This window comes from Scleropages formosus, chromosome 10 (assembly GCF_900964775.1).
Source record: "Scleropages formosus chromosome 10, fSclFor1.1, whole genome shotgun sequence".
NCBI lineage: Eukaryota > Metazoa > Chordata > Actinopteri > Osteoglossiformes > Osteoglossidae > Scleropages > Scleropages formosus.
In genome coordinates this window covers 29,555,972-29,582,893 of record NC_041815.1, presented here as the reverse complement: position 1 = coordinate 29,582,893, position 26,922 = coordinate 29,555,972, and the positions used below count along the sequence as shown (strand labels likewise).

The following is a 26,922-nucleotide window of genomic DNA, read 5'->3' as shown; positions in this document are numbered from 1 at the left end:
GATATGCTCCGGAGTTTATTGATACTTACTGATGAAATTGTCACTGGTTGGTTCAGATTTCCGTTTTCTGAGGAGCTGAAATTCTTACATAATATTTTTAAAATTTATTACAGCTTCAAGTTTTTACTCAACCAAACCCATGAGCCAGTGAATGGATGTTTGTATTACGCAGCATTTTAAAAAAGCCTAAAGTGACTTTGCGGTTACAAACAAATCAGTCTTCCCATCACAATTGTGCTCATGCATTGTGGATCCAGTGTATTTACATGTATTTAACATAATAACTGCATCCTAGGATAAACTTTGCATACTGCACAAGATCAGGCGTCTCCATTTGATGGGGAGAACACAGGGCATACCAAGCATGACATGTGACTCCATCCCTGCAACATCCACTTACCTCCTGTCATCTTCTGTGGAGCATCCAGTCGCTTCCCTCCTTCTTTTTCAGAACAGCCAACAGCTTCCCGTCTTGTGCTGCGCGTCACACAAGTGTGTATCCAATCAGAGCCGACAGCCTGGGCACCGGAGGTGCAGGACCAGCTGACAGATGTGGGGGGGTGACCATTTTCTGCAGACCCTCACGCAGCACTCAAACTCTTTGTTATTTTACGCTTTAATGGTTTGAAAACTGCAAGCGGAAGCTCGGTTGACCGATCACTTTTCCAACGAGTGTTCGCCCAACCGGCCCGAATCGCATCCCTGCTTGTATCGAAGCACCTTTCTGCCCTTTGACCTCATGCCCCTGGAGGGACAATGGAATATCGATGTCATATTTGCTCTTCTAAAGAACTGTACCTGTATGACCTTGTTAACAAGCACTGTGCTTACAGAGTTGCTTTCGGCCAAAGAAAGAATAATTACTCTGTCTGTGTTGGAATGTCTCCGTTTTTGACAGCGTCCTGCTGTGCCGCCTCAGAAGGAAGGACGCAGCCTCGCACCACTCAGCCGTTGCCAGAAATGTTCTAAAGATGGATTTCAAGCCGGAGTGCAGGTCGTGTAGTAGTTCGGAGAATGGTGCCGTGGCCTCAGGGTTTCTGGTTCGAATCCCACTCTGCAGTGGATCCCTTGACAGACTCACTCTGTATCCCAACAGTGAAAAGTACCGAGCTGTAGTTATAATTACTGCATAGCTGCTTTGAATAAAGGTATTATTAAAATAAATACTGATGATTACTCATGTGTATGTCTGTCTTGTATTTATTTGTCTGTTTTTAGGGGTATGATCAAGTTTTATGTTGTAATTTAGAAGTATTTTATGTGTTTTGAAGGAAGCATGTATTATGATGATGACTTCGGTTGAGCTGCTACTGGGGGACAGTCCTTTTGGGTATGTTGGTGTGCGGAAGACATGGGTCAGTTATATTTCTTGAAGCCAGAAAGGGATTGTTATGGGAAAGACTTTGTCTTGACAATGTGTTTTGTGTAATGGTTGCTTAGTAACTTTGTTGACCAACTGTGGGAAAATGGTGTTGGGTTTGTTTTGGTTGTGTATTATTGATAACTTTACTAAATAAAGTTAAAAAAAAAAATTATTAAAATAAATGTAAAATAATAATAATAAAAACCTCCTGGTGATGTTCTTGTTCCTGTGTGTGGGGACCCTGTATCGATGCCCTGCTGCCCACCCACCAGAAGGGTTACAGGGTCAATGCAGTTCTTAAACTGCTGTTGTGTTGTCTGTTGGCTCTGTGGTGTTCATCCTCCCTCATGTATGTGCTCTTGAGTGGTGTGTGTGTGTGTGTGTGTGTGTGTGTGTGTGTGTGTATACACATATATGTTTATAGGTTAACAGGGGAGGAGGCCTCTGACCTCACCTTTCCGCATGTGGGACTTTGAGCCAAATAGTGGTGGATAGAGAGTTACACCTGCCCTTTGCATTTGTTTTAAGGATATTTGGGGGGGGCGCTGTCACAGAGACTAGTCATTAAACTGCCTACCTACTGCTGTAACTTCATCGGCAGTATTTCAGATCTGAGGTAGCGGGTCTGGGGTTCGAGTCCAGCTTGGGGTGCCTTGCGACGGACTGGTGTCGCATCCTGGGTGCGTCCCTTCGGCCTTGAGCCCTGCCCTGTGCTGCCAGGTCAGGCTCCAGCTCGCCGCGACCCTGCTCAGGACAAGCGGTTGTTGACAATGGATGGATGGACAGTTCATTTAAGAGCGACTCGCCTGCAGTTTACATACGGTGTGGCTCTGCAGAGCAGTTCCTGGAGAGGCCTGCAGGTGGCAGCACGGTCATCGGCTGTGTTGCGCTGGGTCAGCCTCCCGGTCGCCATGTTTCCCGCTGCTCCGGTTCGGCCTGTTTGCTGAGAACAGCCCCGCATTGTGACACTCGAATTGCCCTAATGAGCTTGTTATCCACTTTGTGGTCACAGAAAGGCTCATTACCATCTGGAGAACTTCAGGACCTTCACCACATTGCACGAGGGGGAGGGGCATCACAGCTCCAGTCCGCCACCCCCACGACCCCTCCGGGTCCTCCAGTCCATCTACCACTTTGTATCCGTCACCAGCTGGCAGCTTCATACCTTCCTGCTCTTTAACCTCACGAGCCATAACCACCTCCACTCTAACTGCCCCTTCCACCAGTAACCCCCCGCTGCCGCCACTAGGACCACCTCTCTTTCACCATGCGTTCACACTGTAACAGGAAGCAGGGCTCCAGCACACGATCATATATTTTGTATTCCCCTTTTAATTCAGTCTAAATTCCTGTTCCTGTTGCGTGAGAGAGTGGGTTCGAGGACCAGGGGTACAAGGTGCTGGGTTTCCCTGTCCTCACTGTTGTGCCCACATGTCCACACTCTTGTTCCCTTCACTGCAGTACAGCACAGTACTTCACACTGCTCCCCCCTACTAACGTGGCTCCTGACAGCTGCTGAGTATTTGTCTTCACTCCCTATTAATCCCCGCTAAACTCAACAGCTCTCTGCTACTTATCATTACTCCCCATTATGATAAATTACTCCCTGTTACCACCACACTGCTCCCCATTACCTGACCATTACCCCTTGTTAATCTCTCTTACTTCACTCTGCTCCACACAGACCACTTTCCTGAGTTCTTCCCTCTGCCCAGGTGAAGGAGATGCCGGGTGAGGGAGTCGATCCCAGTTCCCTCGTCCCTCATCGTCGCCAAACTGGCAGAAGTTGTTCGGGTGGGAAAAAAATTTTGGGACCAAAAGTCTACATGATGAAAAACTGGAAGTTAAGGGTTAAAAATACATGATATATTGACATGTTATAAATGTGCCATGATACTTAATTCGATAAACGCATTTATGCTAAAGTGAGCAGTGCTGGCGGAGGGATTAATCTGGAGATCGTTCCCATCAAGAGGAAAACAAAGAAGTTTTGTCTGGGATTAAGTGGGTCGCGTAACATGGTTAAAACATGGTGAAAACTTGTGGGTCTCCAGGACAGGTGAAGCCAAGGGGTCTGTGGCTGCCCTCCTCCTGTGCCCCTCACCCATACAACCTGTGACCTCTGTGGCATCGCGTCTGTCACCGTCCGCACCAGGTGTGCGTCTTAGCCGTACCTGGGAGGGACATTGCAGACGGAGCGGTGTCTGTCGTCTCTCGGACAGGACAGGACAGGACATCACACTAAACACACGCTTTTAATTTTCTTCATCTTGAAAAATTAACATTTGAGCTACAGGACAATTCAGAATGAATTCTCAAATGTCTATTTGTGAAATAAAAAAAAAATCACAAATGAATCATGGGAAAAAGATTGCGCAATCCACTGTCTCCCTTCGGGGGGGCTCCAGGGTACCCCTATCTGGTGGTCGGCTGCGATCGACTTCCCTCCCTGGCTACACGTCACAGCACGCGGTTTGAGGTGAATTTCCAGGCAAATCTGATTGGTGCAGCTCATGTGGGACATGGGGGGGCGCTGTGAGCTCCGGGATGTGGAAGTGCTGAGCATCATGGGTGCTGCAGGCGGCTCCCCCACAGAGGGGGGGCTCTTCATGCACATACATCCCTCATACATCCCTCACTCCCTCTCCCCTCTTGTGCTCTCTCTCTCTCTCTTTCTCGCTCTCTCGATGTGTCTGTGACTCGCACCCATTGTCACATGCTCCGCCCACGCAGTGTCACATGCTCCGCCCACTCCTCTTCCACCCACTGTCTCCCCCGATCTGGGTTCCGTTCACGGTTCTGCACTTCTTTCAGCTTCGGAGAGGAACGGCTCTATCCGTGTCTCCGAGAATTCGTGTCCGCAGCCCCCTGCACGCCACATCGCCCCCCCCCCCTCCCCCGGCCCGTCCCGGTGTCTCCGGGCGCTCTGCAGATACGGTGACAGCAGGAAGCGCGCCGCCTGACATGTGTGTGCCGCACACAAGCCGCACGTGTTCACGCGGACCCTGAAGCTGCGGCTGATGCGACAGAACGGCGGAGCGTTTCCTCCCGGTGCCGTCCCGGCAGAGTGGCCGTTTTCCATCGTCTCCGACTTCCTTGCCGCGGGAATCGAAAACAAATGTCTCCCGACAATTGGAACCCTGGGCCGGCCCTGATCCGCCTGGTTCCCCAGCCCCCGCTGGCCCATCCCCCACCCTACCCATCCTCCTCTCCGGCCGCCGGCGCGCTGCTGCTGGGTCTCCTGGCGCTCGTTACGCAACACCGTGTTTCACAGTCATTAACTACCACAAAGAGGCACGTGTAGCACCCAGCACTGCAGCTCTCCCCACGCCGCACGCGTGTGTGTGCATCGCTAGGCCTGTGTGTGTTCACGCAGATGCCGTACCCTTTTCCTGCGGCACCAGCCGCACTGCAGAAGGTGCGCCGGCGCGTCCCTCTCCAGCGCGAGTGCGAAGGGTGCCGGCGTTACGTGCGGTCGCGTGTTTCTCCCATGGAGGCGGGAGGAGAGGTGTGGGAAAGGCCCGAGTCGCTCCCACGTCAAGGTGTGCGAGAAGGTGCAGAGGTGGTCAAGGGCGGGGATGATGGGGCTGGGGGAGGGACCCGAGCACAAGGGGCATGGCGGGGCTCTGGGCCCGGGGCGCTCGCGGCACAGCTCGTCCGGGGGGCTAATCTACTTAAGCCTGAGGAATGTTTAAACTCTCATTAAAAAGGATTTATGACGAAGCGGCACAGTGATGTAGACTGCAGGGATCCTGCGTGGCTTGTGATGGTCACCAAGGAGACGCCCTCTGACCCCAACACATGACCTGAGCTCTATTCACAGCGGTTGCGGCTTCTCTCCTTTGGGGAATTGTTTTTGTTACGTTTTTAATGAGTGTGTGTGTGTGTGTGTGTGTGTGTGTATACAGCACAGGGTGTATGGCCAGAAGAACATCCGCCACCATGTCTGTGATGCCCTTAATGTGTTTAAGGCCATGATCTTCTAAGAGAAGAAGGAGGTCTGGTGAGAGGAACCTAGAGGTGGTCAGAACACTGTCTCTGTAGGCATCAAGGCCACACCTGCATCGGCTGACTTGGGTACTGCTGCGCTTAGTCATCTTTGGTACCCCTCACACACACACACACACACGCACCAACACGACCGCAACCATGCACCTTCCTCTCTGCCCCACAGTTGAGAAGAAGGAGGTCTGGTGAGTAGAACCTGATTTCTCAGAATCAGGACTTGACACTACAGGTGAGTGTCGTGGAGGGAGGTGGGAAGCCCTGAGCATCATCAGGAGATTATGAGGGTGGGGATAATTGCATTGTTGGGATAGTGTGTGGGCGGGGCTAATGTGTTACCAGGTGATTGGGAGGGTGGGGCTCAGCGCGTCGTCCGAGTGGGACTGAGTGGGAAGTGTTTCCGTGCATTAGGGAAAGATGTCCAGGTCACAGTTACATCTTCTCCTCCCCTATCGATCTGCACTCCTGCTGAGCTCAGCACTCTTCTCTCGGCTCCTTTCTGCAGCTGAACCTCCGATTTCCGCATGAGGTCAAACTTCTCACTTCTTCAGAAGTTCCAGTAACCAATTCCAGTGTGGCTTCCAATACAAAATGTGTGTGTAGAGGATGTATCTATGGCTGTGTGAGAACAGTACCAAACACACCCCTAAGATGCAGAGGTAATGGAACCCGTGGTTTCGAAACGGAACTCTGGGGATGGAGGTGGTACTCGGTCTCCGCGGGCAGAACTTCTCCCTCGAAACCGTCGGAGCGGCCGAGTCCTCGGAGAGCTACTTTGTAGGTGATGCCAGGACGTCGCCAGATGATCACCTGAATGGGTAAACACAGCAAGAAATGTTTCGTAAAGGGCTATTTCTCAAAAATACTCTTTAGCTGAGATTTTGTATGATTTGCTTTGCGAATATTTCATCACCATTTTCACCTTTTTCAATCCTTCCTGGCCTCCGCAGCTGTCCTCCTCCTGAAAGGTGTGGAGATCCACGGAGAGGGGGTGGAGCCACAGGAGCACCGCCCACACCTTCAGGTCCCATAGAGAGAAATCCAGTGCCTGCGATGATGAGCGTTTCATTTGCTCCGTTGTTCAGCTTCAAGCGTCAATCAGACATATTCTCTACGAGTTGCTCATGCTGTGAGAGTCGTGAGAGTGGCGATAGGGCCCCTTCCTGACCCCACTGGTTCCACTCTGCCCACCCTCAACAGGCCCTCAAAAAGCACTGCTGCTGCGCTATTGGTCTGTCGCTGCCATTGAACACTGTTCTTCATGCTCCTTTTGTGTAACTGTCTTGATCACGGTTAATATGAGCTACCTGTAAACTGTCTTTATTAATATTCTGCCAATTAAAATGCAATCTGTCCGGATTTGTTTTCCTGTGAAATTTTCTACCTGCTTTACTTCATTTTCATGACACCTGCTATTTGACCTTTGGAGAATGATATGTTTTGATTACGATTTAAAGAAAAATGATCGTTTGCTCTTTCTTTTAAGATATGGACGTATTGAGGACAGATACGCATCCGAACAGCTTTATTGTGCTTATTGCATATTTATACAGTGACACCGACGTGTGGGCTGATGGTGAACTCAGGTGCGGAGTCTATTTACGGAGAGTGAAGTGTAATAGAGTGACATAACAGGGGGTGCAGTGGCATAGCGAGTACCTCTGCTGTCTCACAGCGCCTGGGTGGTGCGAGAGGATGTGGGTTTGATCCCCGCTCAGTGTGTGTGGAGTTAGCATGTTCTCCCCATGTCTGCATGGGTTTTCTCCAGATGCTCTGGTTTCCTCCCACTGTCCAAAGACATGCTATTCAGGTTCACCCATAGTGTGTGTGTGTATGTGTGTGTGTGTGTTTGTGTGTGTGTTCCACTGATGTATGGATGAGTGACTCAGTGTAAGTAGTGTATCTAGCAGTGTAAGTCACCGCGGTGAATAAGGTGTGTGGGCTGATAACACTACATAGAGTTCACTGGAAGTCGCTTTGGACAAAAGTGTCTGATAAATAAATAAATGTAATGTAATAGTGACAGTGAGGTGACTCTCCAGACAAACGCAGGATGGTGGACCTATAGGTGAGGTCAGGGTTGCAGGGACGATCACGGTAGAGGAGATCTCAGGAACTTTGCTAACAAGGGAAGACAAACAAGGCTCAGCAAAGGGCTGCATCTGCTGGCTGCTTTCCCCAAGGTAACCAGGTGTGCAGGTGGGCAGGCAGACAGGCAGGCAGGCGGGCAGGCAGCCACATCTTGGGAAAGGGGGATCTCAGGTGGTTTCCTGAGGTACTGCCATTAGGGCTTGTGACAACTGAAATAATTACTTTGATTTACTTCTATTCTTACCCTCACTGCAGTGTACAGGGCACATTCATACATGGCTCACCATTTGAAGGTCCTGCTCACAGGAATGATGAATGTCTTCCAGATGCCATCATCGGTTATTCTTCCGACGCAAATTGTCCACCTTTATTTGCCATAAAAGTCAACCCTGGTACTGTAAAAATCTCATGTATGATGAATTCAGCTGTTCTGCCTTTAAAGAAGTGAGATCGTATCTCTTCATGATTGAAAAGAGTATGAACGTCCAGAGCAGGTTCAGGAGTGTTGAGGGAGCTGGTGGTTCAGGAGCTCTTCCTCTGCTCTTCACCCTGCACAGCCACAGTCTTCCGCTCACATTGCTAATACCGCATTTTTTCTCCATTATAAAGATTATTTTCCGTGTTTGCGTCTTCCTCACATATGCCATCATCACTTTCTCGTATGCAGGTGGCGAGTACACGGTCGAGCCGTTGAGACACGCACTCCGCCATGACCATCCAGAGGAGAGATGGAAAGAGACATTTTTAAAAAAATCAATAGGTATTAAAGCGCTTCCTAGTTTCCACGTCTCAGCTTCAGGCTCTTATTAGTTCATCCTGCAAACTCGGTTCTGGGCTTCTTGCGCCACATTGCCAGGACCCAGGTATGAACAGGCAATTTTACAGCCTGTATGTTTTCCCTATAATAAAGCCATAATTTGGCCACAGTTTTGAAAACTCCTCCTGCGGCAGCGAGTCAAGGTTGCTGGGAAACTGATGTTAAATAACCAAATAAATTAATCTCAATACATTAATGAAGGCAAACTAACATCATACTTCAACAATCATTGATTATATAGCGTTATCTAGCTTTACTGGAACATTAAAGTGAAGTTATTTGTCTTAAAGCTTGTGGCAGATATTCAAAGGCCTCATGCCACGAACACCACGCGGTCACAGTTCAGAAATGCAGAGTCAATGAACATCCACTCCATCTTCGGCTGTGATGACCAGTATGATGAACGAAACGACAGAGGGTCAGAATCTCCCTTGGCGAACTTTACATCATGGGAATCCTGACTCTTTGATGCTCATGCAAAAATGTCATACGGAAAGAGGACCCTATAATCTCTCTGTTCTTCATCAGTCCTGTTTCCTCTTTCTGCCTTTTGCTTTTCATTTACATTTACATTTACATTTATTTTTTTAGCCAAGGCTTTTCTCCAAATCGACTTCCAATGAACTCTCTGTAGTGTTGTCAGCCCACACACCTTATTCACCGCGGTGACTTACACTGCTAGATACACTACTTACAAGGGGTCACTCATCCATCCATCAGTGGAACATACACACACTCTCTCTGTCACTCACACACTATGGGGGAACCTGAACAACATGTCTTCGGACTGTGGGAGGAAACCAGAGCACCCAGAGGAAACCCAAACAGAGAACATGTAAACTCCACACAGACAAACTCCACACATCTCTCAAACTTCTCTTGACATTTATATTTTGGTTGTTATCCTGCATGTTGATTGTTGCATTTCTCTCTGTATTTTTTGTATTTGTATTTATATTTGTATTGGTATTTGTATTGGTACTTCCCCCCTTGTTACAACTACACACATATGCACAGACACACGTGAAAGACTCTTAACAAATCACACCGCATTTGACAAAAAAATGAAATGGCTCTTACACTGTACCCACTGGAAGCATCTGTCGCATTAAAACAAGCCGTATTCCTGTGAGAGTTTTCATGTCGCCCAAACCTTTTGTGCTATAATGCTTCCCATTTACAGGCTGCAGCCGCTGCAATTAAACACTCAATGAAAACGGCACATCCAGAGACCATTATAATTACCGAAGATCCACTGCAGACATCGCTGCTCCACCGCTTTCCCGTGCTACTTAAAGTAGCAAGGCTTTTGAAGGCGTTACTCTCAGTTTGCCATAAATACTAATGTAAATGTTAAAATGTAAAATAAAAGATGGTGAAGCAATGCAATCTTTCAGTCAGTACAGAAAGAAAGGCCGAGGCCCGGCGTGTCGGAAGGAGCCATTGGGATGGTGTTCGGTTTCTCCAGGAGCCGCAAATAAACTTCTTCTATTAAAAGTAATGGAAATTGTCCACGAACCCCACCTCCCCCCCACCCACCCCCGACAGGAAAATAAGGAGCTGAGAAGTCCTGTTTGTTAGAATACTAAATGTACCACTTTTATTCTGCTTATTCAACAAGCAGAATATAGAGGCGCTGCGTGCAGACTGTTGGACAGGGTGACTTTTTATTGGCGAACTGAAGTTGGACTGTTCTCCACAGTCACAATGATCACTAAACACTAATCAATAAGGTGCTTGGGTGACTGAAAACACGACGGTTCCTTCTTCACTGACAAGTCGCCCGTGGACATTAAAGCAAGCCGACGCCTGCAGCCTGTCCAGCTCAAGATATAAACGTCCAGCAGCCCGCTTTGTCTCCCAAAGATCTCATTCAGGGAACAGAACCAGCTGCGTTCACTATCGCCTTCCACTATGTGAACTGATACTGACAAAAACGACCGCTGCCATTTACCCATCGGCGAAGAATTCATAGATGGCGAGCCAGGCTAAAGTGGACCTCTAAGGTTTCATCAGGTTGAGCTCCGTTACCCTGGATACACCTCTGTCCCTTTAAATGGACATTCCTTACATGGACACTTACTTACCTAGACTTCAAGAATTTGTACCACTCACTGTGTTATGAGGACTCTGTTCATGGTTATCCATCCAGACCGGTAAACGGTCCAGACAGCTGTGCAGACAGGCTGAGGATGCAGGGAAGAGACGCCACTTCAGTTCGTACTTACAGGAAATGGTGTGTGGTGCTTTTGTGCTCGCCCCCCTATTCTCGTGGGATTTCTGTGATTTAATCACACTTCTTTTGTCAATATTATAGGTATTTGCTTCACCTGAGCTGTGGACCTGTGGTCATGTGGACCAGTGTATCTTTGCTGCTGTGGACCTTTGCATCCGTGCTCCCGCGGTCCAGTGGTCCAGTGGTCCTGCGAACCAGTGTGTCTCTCCTGGATTTACTAGAGTGGATCGCCTGTGGACCACGTAAAGGAACGTTGGATGCACATATGAACCCGGTCCAAACTGCAGACTCTCTGGAAGTGCAGTCTGACTGCCTTGGCGCGTTAACCCTTCACGTGCCGCACGCGTGTGTCTGCGGGCCTCCCCACCCCTGCTGGCAGCCGGAGTTGCAGTGAGAAATAAACGGCACCGCGCGCACCGCTGGTGGCGCTTAAACGAGCGAGGACGGCAATATTTCCATAGGTGATATTACTGAAATTAAATGCCGTGAAAAGGCCGAGCGGGGCCCGTTCGTTCACGCGGCCGCGCGGCGGAGCTGCACGAGGAGCGGGTCGCGCACGTCACGGGTTTCTGTATAAAACATCAGAGCTGCACGAGCCCCCCTTCATTCGTCTCTCATACCGCCTTCATCACCTGATTCCTCACCGCACACCGAACCGAACCCAACCGAACCATGTCGAGCAAGGAGGAGAAATCAGAAGATCAGAATCAGTCCAGTTGGAAAGATTTCATCTACAATCCGCGGAGTGGGGAGTTCATGGGTCGCACGGCCAGCAGCTGGGGTGAGGAGCCGGGTTCGGGGCTCGGGGCTCGGGGCTCGGGGTTCTGGGTCCGGGAACCCGGGTTTGAGGTCTGTGAGTGATCTGACTGAGAGGTTCAGGTCTGAGATTCGGGGTCTGGGGTCCGGTGTCCAGTGACTCCGGACTTTGGTTCGTGACTCGAGGTGTGGGGGTCCGAGGTTTTGGCTCTGGGCTCTGGGGTTCGAGGTTCTGGGTTTTACACGCGCACGGCTCGTACCGCAACACCACACACAACACATCTGCAGCGAATGAAACATCATGAACATGAAGCCCGAGCAGCAGCTGGTTCGCGCGCGACGATCACCGGACGATAGCTGATCGCCGCCAATATCAGCTGTTTCGTTCATTTCCTCGATGGATTTGCGGAGATTACAGTGGGAAATGAGCGCCCTGTGTGTGTGTGTGTGTGTGTGTGTGTGTGTGAACGTGTCATGAATAGGAGGCTTCACTGTCCATCAGAGCGCGGTTCCGTGTGAAAATGGAGAAGCGATGAGAGCGTCGCTCCGGTCTCTGCACCACTGCTCAAATTCATCATTTCATCAAATATTTAAAGGCGCAGAAATGTGGAGCTGCTGCCGACTGCAGCCGCGCTCCCCGAGTCCCGGTGTTTCTCGAGCTCCTCGACGCGGTTCGCTCCTTTGAGCTCGAAAAGGAGCGTATTTTTAACGGCGGAATCATCGGTCAGCCTTACATGAGGAATAAAACACACACCTCGCTGTGACACGGTAGCCGGCTTTTCGAGGCTCTCTCGCCACTAAAACCCGGAGCGATCGGGAGCGGATCGATACTATAGCATCCGCATTAGAAACCGATTTCCGATCACATCCATAGGCTGGAGCTCCGCGAACGAACGGGACTGTGCTCGTGTCGCAGGAAACTGTGTGTCACGATCACGGAAAATTGAAACGGTGTACCTCAGGATGACAGAAAATATGAAACATCGTTTCTTGTGATCGCTGTAGATCTGAAACACTGTATCTCATGTCCGCAGAAAATACGAAACTGTTTCTTGTGACAACAGTAAATCTGAGACACTGTATGTATCTCACGACCACGGTAAATATGAGACGGTGTATTTTGTGATTATAGTAAATATGGAACATTGATTGTTTCTGGTGGTCACAGCAAATATGAAAGCGAGTGTTTCTGATGACACTGACTGTGTGTTCCTTGACAAGCACTAACCGCGGTGCACTTTTCTATTGACACGTTTCATTAATATGTTTCATTGCTGTGCTGCATTAATATGTTGTTAATTCAGAACGTTCAGCGGGAGTCCTCCTCGTGTTCCTCGCGCTCAGTCTCGGTGGGGGGGCTCTTGCGCGAGGCGGGGGGTGGGGTATTCTAAGTATAGATGTGCCGTGACATTTAATGCCATCGGCCCTTCTTAGTGACACCATCATGCGATGTAAGATGTTAAATGCGACGAGCAGTGCGAGTGTCGTATAAGTTGTGAATATATTAATTAATAATGTTATACACACAGGCGGATGGTCATTGATTTCTGATCAATGTCATGTGTGATACACAGATTCACGACATATGATCAAGTATGATCCATGTCGGATACACACAGGCCCTCGGTGAAACATCATCATGCGATCAGTGTGTGATACACAGATACACAATGTATGTGTTCATGTATGATCAATGTCTGAAACACAGAGGAGCACACCGTATGTTCACGCATAATTAATAATCGATAGGCACAGGTAGACTGTATCTCGCGAGAGCCTTTTGACTCCAGAGCAAGAAGGAGGTGACGGCACCGAGACGTATTGATGGACTGATGGCATGACTGATGAAGATTATGACGCTGATGATGTAGATGAAGTCACAGACCCATGATGGAGATGATCACTGGATCTCCTTCGCTGACACTAAGCACTTGCTCGTCGCCGGGCTGTCAAGATGCTGCGGTTCTGCCGCGCGCGCTCCCACTCACTCGACCCCCCGCGCGCTAAGAATGCGCATGCGCGCTCCACGCTCGTTTCGCATGTAAATGAGCCCCCCGCCCCCACCGTCTTGCACTGGCAACGCAGGACGTTTTTCACTTGTCACCCTCCCGCCGTTGCATGTGTGTGTCCAGTGTGTGCCGTGTGAGTTTTGATGAAATGACACACAGTGGGCAAGACTGCACTCCTCGGTCGGTCCCCGGCATTCATTGCACGTCCTGTGCGGTGGTGGCTCTTCAGTACAGTACAGTGCACACTGAATCCAATAATAATTATTAATCGATTCATGGTCCATACAATAATTATATTACTAATAATTCCACAGCTGATATACTGGATAGGTGTGCGGGTTTATGGTACATTTTTACAGGAGGAGCAGAACAAACCCGGCCGAATTCACTCTCAAGGTCAGAGCGGCGGTTCTCGCGCTGCGGAACGCATGAGCATCATGGGAAATGTAGTTCTGGCATCAAATGGCGTCCTTTGCGCATTCGGCACATACTCCACATGCAGTCTTCGTGTAGGCCCTTTTTGGAGTTCAAAATAGTCTGAATGTGTGTTATTAATGAAGAGTAATATTTGACTATTGTTATAAAATGTAAATATAAAGATGTGTAAGTATACCATATCTAGTGATGCATTGGACTCACACACACATTTTCAGAACCACTTGTCCCATACGGGGTCACGGGGAACCAGAGCCTACCCGGTAACACAGGGCGTAAGGCCGGAGGGGGAGGGGACACACCCAGGACGGGACGCCAGTCCATCGCAAGGCACCCCAAGCGGGACTCGAACCCCAGACCCACCAGAGAGCAGGACTGTGGGCCAACCCCCTGCGCCACCGCACCCCCAGCATTGGACTTAGTCACGGATAAAATACAAGTGATGTGCACCACTATTGTCATGCCAGCATTCAGTCGACATCTGAGTGCCAAAGCGACTGAGCGTGTGGTTCTTTCGGGTAACCTGGAAGGATGAAGGCAATGTCCAGCGGGGCCACAGAATTGCTGGGGAGCTGCTCTCCAGCAGATACATCCAGGTGGCGGCTTGTGTTTGCATGTGCACATGGGTTTGAAGAAATGACTCGGAGCAACTGAATGGGACAAGGTCCGTCCTGTTTTTCTGGATGTTTGGATTTAAGGACGATGGCTGGTGTTGATGCTAGAAAGGTGGTGTTGCATGGAAACGTTCGGCAATCGGTGCCCCGAACACATTCGTAAAGCGCACGTGGCCACGGTGGCCTGTTTTTGAGCAGTACGGAAGAGAATTTAGAGCTCATGCTTGGCGATGAGAGATTTTCCGTGTAAATTACAAAGATTCTTCTTTGTAAAGTGCTGTAAAGCCACAACAATACAGCACTTTGAGTCTGTCCTCTCTTGGGGCCACCAATCAGTGTAATTCATTTGTTTACTTTTCGTTTTCTCAAGAGATACAATGGGGAAAAATGAGTGGTTTAATGAAGAAAAAGCAGTGGGGGAATCACTGATGCATTGGATTAGTCACGCTTCATCTCTCTCAACAGCATGATCAATGGATGATGATATTTTGATATACCTGGGTATACTGCTTCTCTGAGTCGCTACTAGTTGTCGAGCTCACACAGGTGTGTTTCCAGGATGCTTTCAGTCACCAGTGTGTAGGCCATTTGTTTGGAGCCAAAACCAAGCAGACCTCATAGAGACTCAGCCCTTCACCAATACTCATGCCTGCTATACCAGCCCTCCAGTTTCCCTCTTGGTATTTTTAACTCTCAGTGCTGGCTGAGTATTCAGTTACACTGGACAAACCGAATTATGCCTCATTACCGTAGCATGGGTCATGCTAGAATTCCTCATTTTGCTGTGCCTTGTGGTAGTCCTGGAATGCAGAGGTACGAGTCGATAAAATCGGGGGCTGAGACGATGCCCAGCATGGGTGCAGGGTGACTTAGTGGAGGTGAAATGGGTGGGGATACAACCCTGCCTGGGTTGCTAAGAAAACATGCTCTTTGTCTCATTCTTACAGTCTCGGAAGGTAATAAAGAATTCTAAAGCTACGACCATGACCACTCTGCCTCGTTGCCCATACGATACGTCCCCAACCATGGCCCATCCTACTCACTGTACAGTATCTCACTGATCGCTCTGCATCGCCCACTGTAGGCTCTATCGACTCATCATGCTGTTTGTCTCCTGACTGCGGTGCACATCCCTTCCCGTGCTGCATCTCCAGATGTACGTGTGTGGTTTTCACCTTCTTGTCTGTGTTGTATTTCTCAGACTGTGCTCTATCCCACCCAGGTTCACATAACACATACGGACCGTGTGTGTACTTGGTAGACGTTCTCTCCTTGTCAGTGAGACCACCATGCAAGCTCCCTGGAGGGACGCTGCTGCTGTGACCTCATGCTTCACCTGTGGCCCCAGTTTTGTGGCGATGGACGATTGACGAACAGTGACCGAAAGCCGTATCATGCCGGCGTCCATTTTCGTCCTTCAGCTCGTAGATTGCAGAGGATTTAGGAGGCAGTTTCTGAATGCTGAGGAGCAGCATATCCCAACAGACCCTGAAAGCGCAGTTGTGGCTGTTAGGACTTATATTACATCCCTTTCTAATGGAGAATTTATCTGATGGAACTTCCTAGTAACTGAGCTTCGATTGTCTCTCCTGAAATGTGCCCGCTTTGTCGTAGAGTGCAACCAATCTGGCAGCACAGCCTGAGTTAAACACCATAGTAAAGCAAAAATACATGATGTTTTTACAGCGATTTTAAGCCATTGGCTTGTAGCGCCAGTAGAACGCTTTTGATGTTATCGTCTACGGCTTAGTGTGAATTATTAGTTTCTTATTGTGTTCTTCTCTCTCCAAAGGATATCGTTTGACAGAGAATATGCAAATTCATCAGTGTACAGGCACTCCTGAAAACTGAAATAAAGTATTTGAAAATAGTGTAAGTTTTCAGTTCACTACTGGAAATAATGAGGAAAAAGCAGTTTATATTATGGTTACTTATCTGCTGCTGTGTTTCGTTTTTATTGGTCAAAAATACTAAATGACAAATCAATACGTCTGTCTGAGTCAGTGCTGCAATTTGTTACAGAAATCAGTCAGCGGCTGAGTAAAACAGCTTTTTTACGGACTGCCTATTTTTTGGGAATCTATATTATTAAGAGTACCGGAGCACTTTGCCCCGTCTCTTCAGGACCGCAAGTGTGTATGTGGGCGTGGATGTCGCTGCGTGTTCGTTCGTGATGCCTGTAGGTGTGTTTATCAGGAAGGGTTGTGAACGGTCCTCTCTCTCTCCCTCCAGCCCTCATCTTCCTCTTCTACCTGGTCTTCTATGGGTTCCTGGCAGGGATGTTTACGCTCACCATGTGGGTCATGCTGCAGACTTTGGACGACTACACCCCGCGGTACCGGGACCGAGTCGCCAATCCAGGTGATGGCAGCACTCTTACATTACTGGTGTTAATGAGTATGATGGTGAGTGCTGGTGTTCATATGTTCGTACCTAAATGTTAATATATATCTGTGTTATATATATGGGGTGTGCGTGTACCAGGATGGGGCACCGTCTTCAGGTCATGTGACAGTAGAAAAGGTTGGGAAGGGGTGTTGCGGCGGGGAGTGGCAGGGCTTCTTTACTGACTTCTTTCCAGGTCTTATAGCGTGGGAATTTCATGGTTTGGGATGTCACACCATGAGCAGTGAAAACTGCGCTGTGGATGTGAAGTAGAAGCTTTAATCCTCACACGCTGTGCTTTTCGGTGTGTTCGGTGTAACCGCAGCGGTGTGGCCCTGAGCTCCTGATTGTATTGATGCTGTTGATCGCAGTGAAGAGGTTTGCCTGCAGGATCCCCTCTCTGTACCCAGCAAGTATCCTTTACTGGCTCGTGTTCAATTCCACCCACCTCCTGTCTCCATGACCACGCACCGCCTCTGCCCTCTGCTTGCTGACGAACGCCTCCGACTCGCTTTCCTGGCAAATATATCATGGGCGAATGCGCGTTTGGTTCTGTCTGGGCTCGGTGATGATGTTCGAAGGACTTTTCTCAGTTTTCTGCTGTCGTTCTGCTTGCGCCTCCTTCCCTCTGGCTGCCTTTTTAGTGGACCGACCTGAACAAGACAGGTGGACCACAGTGGGCCAGACTTCAAGATCCAGTGACCACATGTGACCACATTGGTCTCTGAGACCAGCTGACTGTTGATGTTTCTGCCTCGCAGGCTTGGTGATTCGGCCCAAGTCCATGGACATCGTCTTCAACCGGACCGACCCTGCCATGTATAGCCAGTACGTCCGACCTCTGGAGGCCTTCCTGCAACGTAAGGCCCCCCTCACTGCAACCCCCCCCCACACGTCTCATCGATCTCACACCGCAAGCAGCTTTAGAGCGTGCGCTCCCTGGTCACGCAGGTTTCTCCGAATTTTAGATAATGTCTACGTTCATTAAATAGCCTAACGTGTGTCAAAAGGTGTGTGCTTCCTTATTTGAGCGGGAGCACATGTGTGAATCGGTGTCTTTCTGTGTGTGTCGGCGACTTCCTCTCAGAGTACAACGACACGGAGCAGGAGAAGAACGAGCTGTGTGTGTCGGGCGAGTACTTTGACCAGGACAACGAGCCCGAGAAGAAGGTGTGCCAGTTTAAGCGCAGCACGCTGAGGCAGTGCTCCGGCTTGTCGGACCCCTCCTTCGGGTACGCCGAGGGCAAGCCCTGCGTCCTCGTCAAGATGAACAGGGTGAGGTTCCCCTCAGCTGCGTGCGTCTGTGTCCCCCAGCCGGTCCTGCGGGGGACTGGACCTCTCAGTGACCGATGCTGGTGGCGATACTGGGTCGGTGCATTTTGCATTCCTGGGAGGAGTGAGGAGGGTCTGCCCCACATGTTTTCCCCCAAGCCCGGGAGTGGCAATGGGAGGCGTGGGGTTTCCCTGCACGTCGTTGTGCGGGAGGAGTACACCCCCACACTTCAGCTGCTGTCTACCCTAGTCCAGTGTCCTATATTGGGCATGTTCTTAAAGGCTCATGCGTCGGCAAACCTCATAGGGAGCGAGGGGGACGCAGCGATGGTGTTTAAGGAAGCTCACATTCTGCCCCATTTGTAGCTGTTTGATGATGATGATAATAATGAAACTAATAATAATAATAATAGTTTTATTAATATAGCGCATTTCATGCAAACTTTTGCTGCTCAAAGTGCTTGACAAAAAGAAAATTAATTGTAAATTAGAATTAAAAAATGATTTGTAAAAATGAGTAACTCAGAATAACCTTTTATAAATAACAAATAGTCAAACAAATAAATAAATGCTTATTAAAATGATAATTTAAAGCATTACTTTACATTTACATTTATTTGTGTAGCAGACACTTTGTCTCCAAAGCGACGTACATCTCAGAGAAAAACACAGAGTGCGTCACACCAACAGAAGGAGGGACTTGGATGCACACACGTGATTCTAGAGTACAGTCTATTCGTGACTTACCATGGTATAAACCAGTTACAGGAGCAGCTGCATAAAAGATTTTCCATCATTAAACATTGTTATTAAAAAGTGATTGACCATAAACACATGTTTATCATGCACTGTCATGCACCTTTGAAAGAGGTGAGTTTTGAGACCTTTCTTGAATGTAAAGTTGGATTCAGCAGTTCTGAGTGGGAGGGGGGGTGTCATTCCACGACACTGAAGGCAGAATCTAAGACCTTCATGCTTTTGATTTTGGACCTTTTGTGCGTGTGACCATGAAGTGGACAGGGGTGGAGGAGCGTAGCTCTCCGGTTGGGGTGTAGCGAGTGATCGGGTCTTAGGTATCCGGAGCAGATCCATCGATCATGGTTTTGTAGGCCGTAACCAGACAGTTGAATGTGATCTGGGAAGCTGTGGGAAGTCGATGTGAGAGAGACGGGGGGGGGGGGGGGGGGTACATGGGAATGCTTCGGCAGGTCAAACATGACTTGTACTGTAACATTCTGTATCAGCTGGGGAGGTTTGATGGCAGAGGTTGGAAGACCAGACTGGAGAGAAAAAGTAGAATTAAAAGGATATTCTTTGTTGCAGTTGAAGGTCTGGAAGCACTGCTCAGCACTGACTTTCCTGAGAGACGTACTGTACCCTGTACCCTGGTACCAGTCTATTTGAGCCTTTATAAACAAACACAAGAATTCTACCTTCGGTCCTAAAGCTCACAGGTAACCAGTGCGGTTTAGTAAGTACACGGCTCGTATGAGCTTTTTATTGTTTTGGTCAGGACTCCAGCGGCAGAACATGACAGTTATCCAGCCTGCTAGAGACAAATCTGTGGCTCAGCTTCTCGACATCACGCAGTGACAGAAAGGTCTTACTTTTGCAGTGTTTCTTATTGCTTCTAGACTGTGATGCCCCTGGAACAACCTCAGAGATGTTCTCAAATATGACAATCAATTCTTCCCTTGCAGATCATTGGTCTGAAGCCCAGAGGTGATCCGTACATTAACTGCACGGCAAAGGTGAGTCAGATCCGTGCGTGTGTCGCTCTCTCTCTGAAACACGCGCACATACGCAGACACAAACACTCCTCGTGTCACCTCCCGTCTGCACTGCATGTGCGGTGTACGCAACCACATGACGGTGCGGTGAAAATGAGTCGACCCTCGTTCATTTCCAGTTTTTCGTACGAGGACATAACCGAAGCTCATCCAGTCCGGCCAAAAATATGTGGTGCGGTCAGTGCAGAACGCGGTGATGGCTGTACCATGTTCCACTGAACATACAGAGAGAGTAAGTGAAGGAATGTGGAACGCTAAGTGTACTGTGTCCTTACTGGTTCCATATCATTGAAGAAGGTGATTAACCCTTGGGTTGTGTTTCCCACAGTTTTCCGTTTTTCGTGTTATCCTCCAAAACTGGAAGGTCCATTGTAATTGCTTATCAAGCAAATATGAAATATAAATGATAGCTGGTGCTGCAATCCTCCTTTTAGCCATCATTTACCTGAAATGATACCACTCGTCCGTGTGAACTCCTCACTGTGGCATGTGATACTCTTTGCTCTTTGTTATAGGTTCCCTCCTTCACTTCCTTTGCTCAGAGTTGACCGGATTTGAATAAACACTTAAAATTCAGCGAAATCATTCATTTTATATGTTCAGATGCCTGGTGTGGAAGGATGTCATGAAGCCTTATGGCAATTTAGGCTGGAACACAACCTGAGGGCTGAAACCAAGTGCAGATAATCAAATACACATGATACGCTGATCATCAAAAAAAAAAAAATTCTGCCAACTGTATATAGCAGCAGGAACCTTGCAGGTTTGATTTGGAGCATTCAGGTTGGTTGAAGCACAGCATGCCGCGGGCAACAGATATCTCAGAAACAACCGTTGCTGCTCACCAGTCTGGGATCGGCCATTAAGCCATTTCCAGCCAACGTGGAGATCATCATTCCACGGCGAGAAAGGTCATTTACAAATGGAGAACGTTCAAAAAAGAGAGGGCGTCCCAGCAAGTTCACCTCAACATCAGGCCATATGCTGCACAGAGAAATTGTAGGGAACCCAAAAGGCACATTTGGGATCTACAGGCCTCTGTCAACACAGCAACTGTTAGAGCTCATGACGACACCATGAGGAAAAGAGAGAGCAGGTATGGCATTAATGGAAGGGTTTCACATCACTGTACTTACTCCGTACACTCTGTACTCTCCACACTGTGTCTGCTTTGTTTCACTTTGGGTTTTTTGTTAAATGTGTTTATATCTCTTCTGTCCAGTCTGGTTTCAGCCCTGTGCGTTAGTGCTGGTGAGGATGTGACTGTGTGAATATGTCTACATGTGGATATGAGTGTATGTACCGCACATGTTAATGCACGTGCGTTCATCTGTGGGTATGAGTGTGTGTGTTTTGTATGTTGCAAATTTGCGGTGCTGTTGGGGTTTGAACACCCTAGGTTACACACCCGCTGGGGTGATCCTTGGAAAACTGGTCTAAGATGAGGAGCAAGACAAAAACAATGCAAATAACAGATTCCAAGCAACAGATTCTAATGAAGGCTCAAAATAGTAATGAGTCCCTCACCCGGACTGGATTTTTGAGATCCACCATTGGAGCCTGGCCTGGGGGTGGTCTTTGCTGGTGAATGCCTGGTGGCTCAGTGACCCACATAGCTCAGCTGGGCTGTGCTCCAAAAAAACTTTATAGAGCAGCATTCTGGGCTCACCACCCACAAGGTGAGGCGTGGAGGTCAGGTCCAGTGCCTGTCAGGTGACAAACATGGATCTGGATTGCTTGCATCAAAGCAATGGAAAATGGTTCTTTGGATGTTGAATGTCAGGACGCTGGTTGAGAAGGAGCTAAAGGTGCAAAAGTTGGTCTTATCTCCTCACACCGTATTGTCTCTGGTACCAGACGTCTCCATCAGGGGTGATCTCTTCCCGTGTCTGGAGCAGCCCCACATGTTGTGTGTGGTGAGGGGATCGTGCGTAGCTGCAGTTTGTCGAGCTGGATGCAGGTATTGCCTTGGTGTGACTACAAGTTACATTGAAAGAAAACTGATGGTTATGTGTTTGTTTGCAAAACAGCTGTGTAGTGCAGAGCCTTTCTCGACATGGGGTATGCAGTTGTAGAAGTGGTGCTGCCCATGGATTCTGGTACACTGGGAAATATCAATGCATGTGTAGGAACCTGCAGGGGAGAAATCAAGAAGAACATCCAGCCTGATGTGAACCAAAGTTGTTTTTGGACCTCTGTGTTTTCCATGGATTTGCCAGAACACACGCCATGCTGAAGCACAAGGTCAATGAGCAATGTGCCTAGGACCAGAGTACCTCTAAAGGTCAATATTTGTCTTTGTAGTGGTCTTGTTGGATCTAAGGCCTAATGTTCTGGACACTCCGGTAAAGAGAGGTATTAAGCTGTTGCATTGACCACAACGTGAGTAGTCGGTGTCTGTCATAGCAGAAACTGTTGGCGGACAGCAATGGTAAAAGAAGCCGTCAGGCTAAAGAAGGAGGTCTACCGAGCATTAATGGAACAGAGGAGTCCAGATTTGGCAGAAAGATGCCGTACTGGCTGAAAAGGCCTTGCCACGGCAGTTGCTGAAGCAAAAGCGTTAATGTTGGAGTATCTTGAGGGGGCCATGGAAGGTGACTTTGGAAATCATCTAAAACATTCTGGAAAACTATCCGGTGACACAGGAGAAGAAAGAGGAATGTTTCCAGGGCTGTTCTCAGCAATCATTGGGTTGTGCAATCCTCATCTGGGGACTTCACTGGAGGATGGAAAGAACACTTTGAGGAACATCTGAAGGCAAGAAGCTCAAGGGTCTATCTCTTGGGTTGAGATTTCTGTGGTGGTGAGAGAACTCTGCAGTGGGAGACCTGCAGGAGTGGATGAGATTTGTCCAGAAATGCTGAAAGATCTAGTTGTTCTTGGGGTCTCCTGACCAAGACACCTGTTCAGTGTTTCATGTACAGCTGCTTTGGTACCTCTAGCAGGTAGAGATGATGGTGGTTCCCATCTTGAAATAGGGATGGTCTTCTAACCTTTGAAGGATCACACTTCTCAGTCTTCAAGCAAAATATTGTTCCAAATGCTTGAGTGGGTGCTAGATGTCAGAGCCTCTTCTAGTACCATTTGACCTGGACAAGAGTGACGTTCATGTTTTCAGCATTAAGAGGAACCCGTTCAGTGGGAGGAATGGCGGTGTTTTGTCTCCTCTTTTCCTGTGGAATTTATTAACAGAATATCAAGGGACAGTCAGGGTTCTGAGGGTGTCCATGCTGGGGAAACCAGGGTTTCATTGCTGCTGTTTGCAGATGATGTGTTCTTGTTAGCCTCATCACAACGTAAGATGGCTTGACAGGGTCTTTAGTGTGAGCGTTTACAGAACCATCCTTGACAATCAGCCTTGCAAAGCTTGAATAAAGCTTCTCTGGAAGCATAACCCTTGTTGTTTCCATGAATTCCATTACAGTGACATTCTCAAAAAGGACATCGGGGCACAGTTTGGGTCTGAGGCGTATCCGGGTTCGCGGTACGAGGGCTTCATTGCAGCTGTTAGAAGACGATTCTAATGTGATTCTAGTTCCGTTGGCGTCACTGGAAAGCGATCTGCATTGCTGAGCTTTACTGCTGGACCAGGAGTCGAGTCCTTGCAATCGACCCTTCGGCGTACATGCCATCCTCACCTGTGCTTACAAGCTCTAGATACAGAGCAAATGAACAAGATCGCAAGTACAAGAAGAAGTGAGGGAGGCCCTTGGAGTTGGGTCACCACCCTTCCAAAGTGAGAGGAAACAGACATCTACTAAAAATGCACCCGTGGCCTCTCGTGGAGCAGGTCCACCAGGCACATCCCACAGGCCCAGGACACACCTGAGAGATTATATCTCTGGTTTAGCCAGGGAACGTTGGGCTTTCCCAGGAGGAGCTGGAAACCGTTGCTCTGGAAATGGAGCTATGGTGTGTCCTGCTCAACTTGCCGTCCCCGTGACCCTCAGCAGGTGAAGCATTTTGGAAATGGATGGATGTACCTGTATGTGCGAAAACATATGTGAGTAAAAGTGCAAACACACTACCTGTGATTGTGTGTATACATGTGAGTATGAGTATATGTCCAGTAAGTATAATATGTGTGTGTGTGTACATGTCAGTCCTCTTGTCTCTTTTTCACACATGTATTTGCGTTTGCATTTCTCCCCACGCTGCCCGTAGGGTCAGCGGTACACACGAGGGTAAGCTGTCAGGGTTGCCAGGTATTGGGGAATCCTGGTACCAGCAGGTCACACCCTGTGTGTTGAGCTCTGTGGTGGTGTGTGGTGCTTACTTAGCTTTCCCGCTGTACACATGTTGTACCTTTAAATCACTGCCTGTAAGTAAGTGACTCGGTTTTTGAGTCGGAAGTTGAAATTCATACTTTCATCAAGTTACTTAAACGTGTACATCTGAGTTCGGGTAGCCCTGGTTCTGAACTGCTGCGGCTCACCAGAGTGAGCGTAACCGGACCTTCGGGTTCATTCATTTCGGCGAATCTGTGCGGTTATGTGAAACAGATGTAGAAATTACGCTTTTTGCACCACGTAAAAGTAAATATCAGCTGCAAAATTCCACAGAGTCAGCGGACAAATCGCCCAAAAATGAAAGCACGTGTCTTATTTTTCCGTCATTAATGAGAAATCATGTGGCGGCCCACCGGAGTGTCCCTGCGGACCCCCCGCCGTCTGCTAATCACACTTGGTCAGTGGCTGAGTGGTCAGTGAACCAGTAGCCAGATACCAAGATTCTCGCTCGCTGAGTAACACAGGCCACTCGTCTCACTGCTCACGTCATTCTGTCGACCTCGTCCCTCGTATTCTTTACCGCGTAAACTACCGCGGTGATCGCGTTCCCTTCGGTTCGGCTTCGGTCTGGGAAACGTGTGCGGATGCGCAAACGCAGCACAGCATCCTCTGCTCGGAGCAGCATCCGCTCCCAGACGGCCTTTTTATTCTGCTTTGCCGCCAGCGTACAAAGTGCCGCAGCTGGGTTCTTGTATGGAAGCGTGTAAAGGCCTGTGTTGCTAATAAAGAGCAACCAGCAGGAAGATCTGACTTTTACCTCCATTTTGAGCAATTTCAAGCGTTTGCTGAAGTTCGAAAATTCCGTGGCACTTTTGCTGCCGTGACGTTGATGTGACGAGCAATAACATAGCGTACCGCGATCGCGGAGGGACGGGGTGGACGTCTCGGTGGCTTCGCGTCTTGATGTCTGATACAATAAATAGAATAAATTTTCTCAACAGCAACTGAAATCAAAGGCAAAATGAACGAATCGGTGTTTATCTGAGCCCAAATAAAACGACCGAAGTTTCAGTAGCGAATCTCACACACACACACACACACACACACACACACACACACACACACACTGAAATCGCTCGTCCCGAGCAGGGTGGTGACGAATCAGAGCCTAACCTGGCAACACGGGGCAACACTCACACCCAGGACAGGACGCCACTCCATCGCAAGGCACCTCAAGCAGAACTCGAACCCCAGACCCACCAGAGAGCGGGACCCGGTCGAACCCGCCGCGCCACCGCAGACCCCTAATGAATCTCAGCAGCGACTTTAAAGAAACGATGCGCAATACTGGTAACAGCTGGGATGCGGCTCAAGTACAGTCACTTTCCAGGACGTGCTCTGGGCACCAGAGCAGGGCTGCCCGACTCTAACAAACCTGCTGTGTTTTCACGACTCATGTCTATCTGAAACGTGCCGTCATTCTGCAGCCTCTGACCCGTGACCCCGACCCTTTGATCCTGATGTTTGAACCGAGGCTGAAGGTGGCTTTTCCCTCCATGTCGGACCTCTTTTGTCATTTCGCAGTGTTAGAATCAGCTGAGAGCGTAACATCTCGTCGGCAGGGGCGTGTGTGTTTTGGTCTAGTTATTTGGCTCTCTCTTCCTCGTTCCGTTCACGCAATCTGTCCTTTGACCCTCGCTGCCAGCTGACGACTCCTTTTTCTCACCCCGTCGACAGAGAGAAGGCACACTGCAGATGCAGTACTTTCCAGCAGAGGGCAGGTTTGATAAGATGTACTTCCCTTACTATGGCAAGAAGGCCCACGTAAGTAGTATCCTCAGCGTTCCTGTCGCACCCAAACTCGCTCAGGATTGCAGAGGTTGAGCTCCTCCGTCTGCTCTCCGCAGCCGTCCTACGTTCAGCCGCTGGTCGCGGTTAAGCTGCTGCTGGCCAAGGAGGACTACAACGCCGAGCTCTCCGTGGAGTGTAAAATCGAGGGCACTGACCTGCGGAACAATGACGACCGCGACAAGTTCCTGGGTCGCGTGGCATTCCGGGTGAAGGTGATGGAGTAGGGCCGAGACGCACGATGCCGGCGGCGTGTCCCTCTCCCCGCTCTCCTCTCATCCTGCCCGAAACCGGCCTCGGGGGCGGCCGTCCCTCTAGCATCGTGGAGAAAACCCCCGTGTGGCTGACCGCCGTGTCACTTCCATGACCCCCACGCACCACCGTACCCTCATGAAGCAGACGAACCCCTCCCACTCCCCGAGTAAGAGCAGGAACATCGCCTCGAGGTCGTGTGCACTAGGGACCTGTAAATAGTTGTATCTGGAGCTTGACTTGGTGTGGTCTTCCCCCATCGTGCTGTGCATCCCGTCTTGTCAGTGGTGTTTTTTCTATGTACATATTTACTGAATTCGAGCACCGTCTCCGTCATAGCGCACTCCGTCTGCCCGTTGGACGAACCGTAGGGAAGAAATTACGGATTAAGAGGAATGATTTAAATTACTGAAAAATAACTCATTTTAAGACACACAGTTTTACTTGGCCGATATGTAAAGGAAGTGATTTTTAACCTCTGCAGAAATGTGGTTTGTGCAGATGCCTTAAGACCTGTATGGTAAAATAAAATCTGAAAATAAAGTTGATTTTAAAAAATGACAGCTTGTCTTTGCGCTCGTTAATGGAAGCGTGCGCCGTGCGTTGCAGGGCGACTCGCAGAAACGCCGCGAGATCCGCGCCCCCGTGAAAACCAAACGCTGTGCCACCGCACGGCTCTCTTACTCTCGCGGCCACTAAGGGAGTTTTGCGCTCAGGTTGATTAGCGGGAGTTAACCTCACAGGGTTAGTTTCTACATCAGCACCACGTTACTGTATGGTAATAATATGCAGCGTTACTGTTAGTGCCGTGCGCTGTAAT

General features: G+C 49.0%; 1 protein-coding gene across 1 annotated transcript; it reads left to right on the top strand.

Annotated features, from left to right (window-relative positions):
- Positions 1–11,184: 11,184 nt before the first annotated feature.
- Positions 11,185–26,663, top strand: atp1b3b (ATPase Na+/K+ transporting subunit beta 3b). Its single transcript, XM_018748808.1, has 7 exons — positions 11,185–11,293; positions 16,559–16,687; positions 17,473–17,571; positions 17,799–17,986; positions 19,684–19,734; positions 25,740–25,826; positions 25,910–26,663. The coding sequence occupies exons 1-7, from the start codon at positions 11,185–11,187 to the stop codon at positions 26,075–26,077; spliced, it is 831 nt and encodes a 276-aa protein (XP_018604324.1). The 3' UTR covers positions 26,078–26,663.
- The last annotated feature ends 259 nt before the right edge of the window (positions 26,664–26,922 follow it).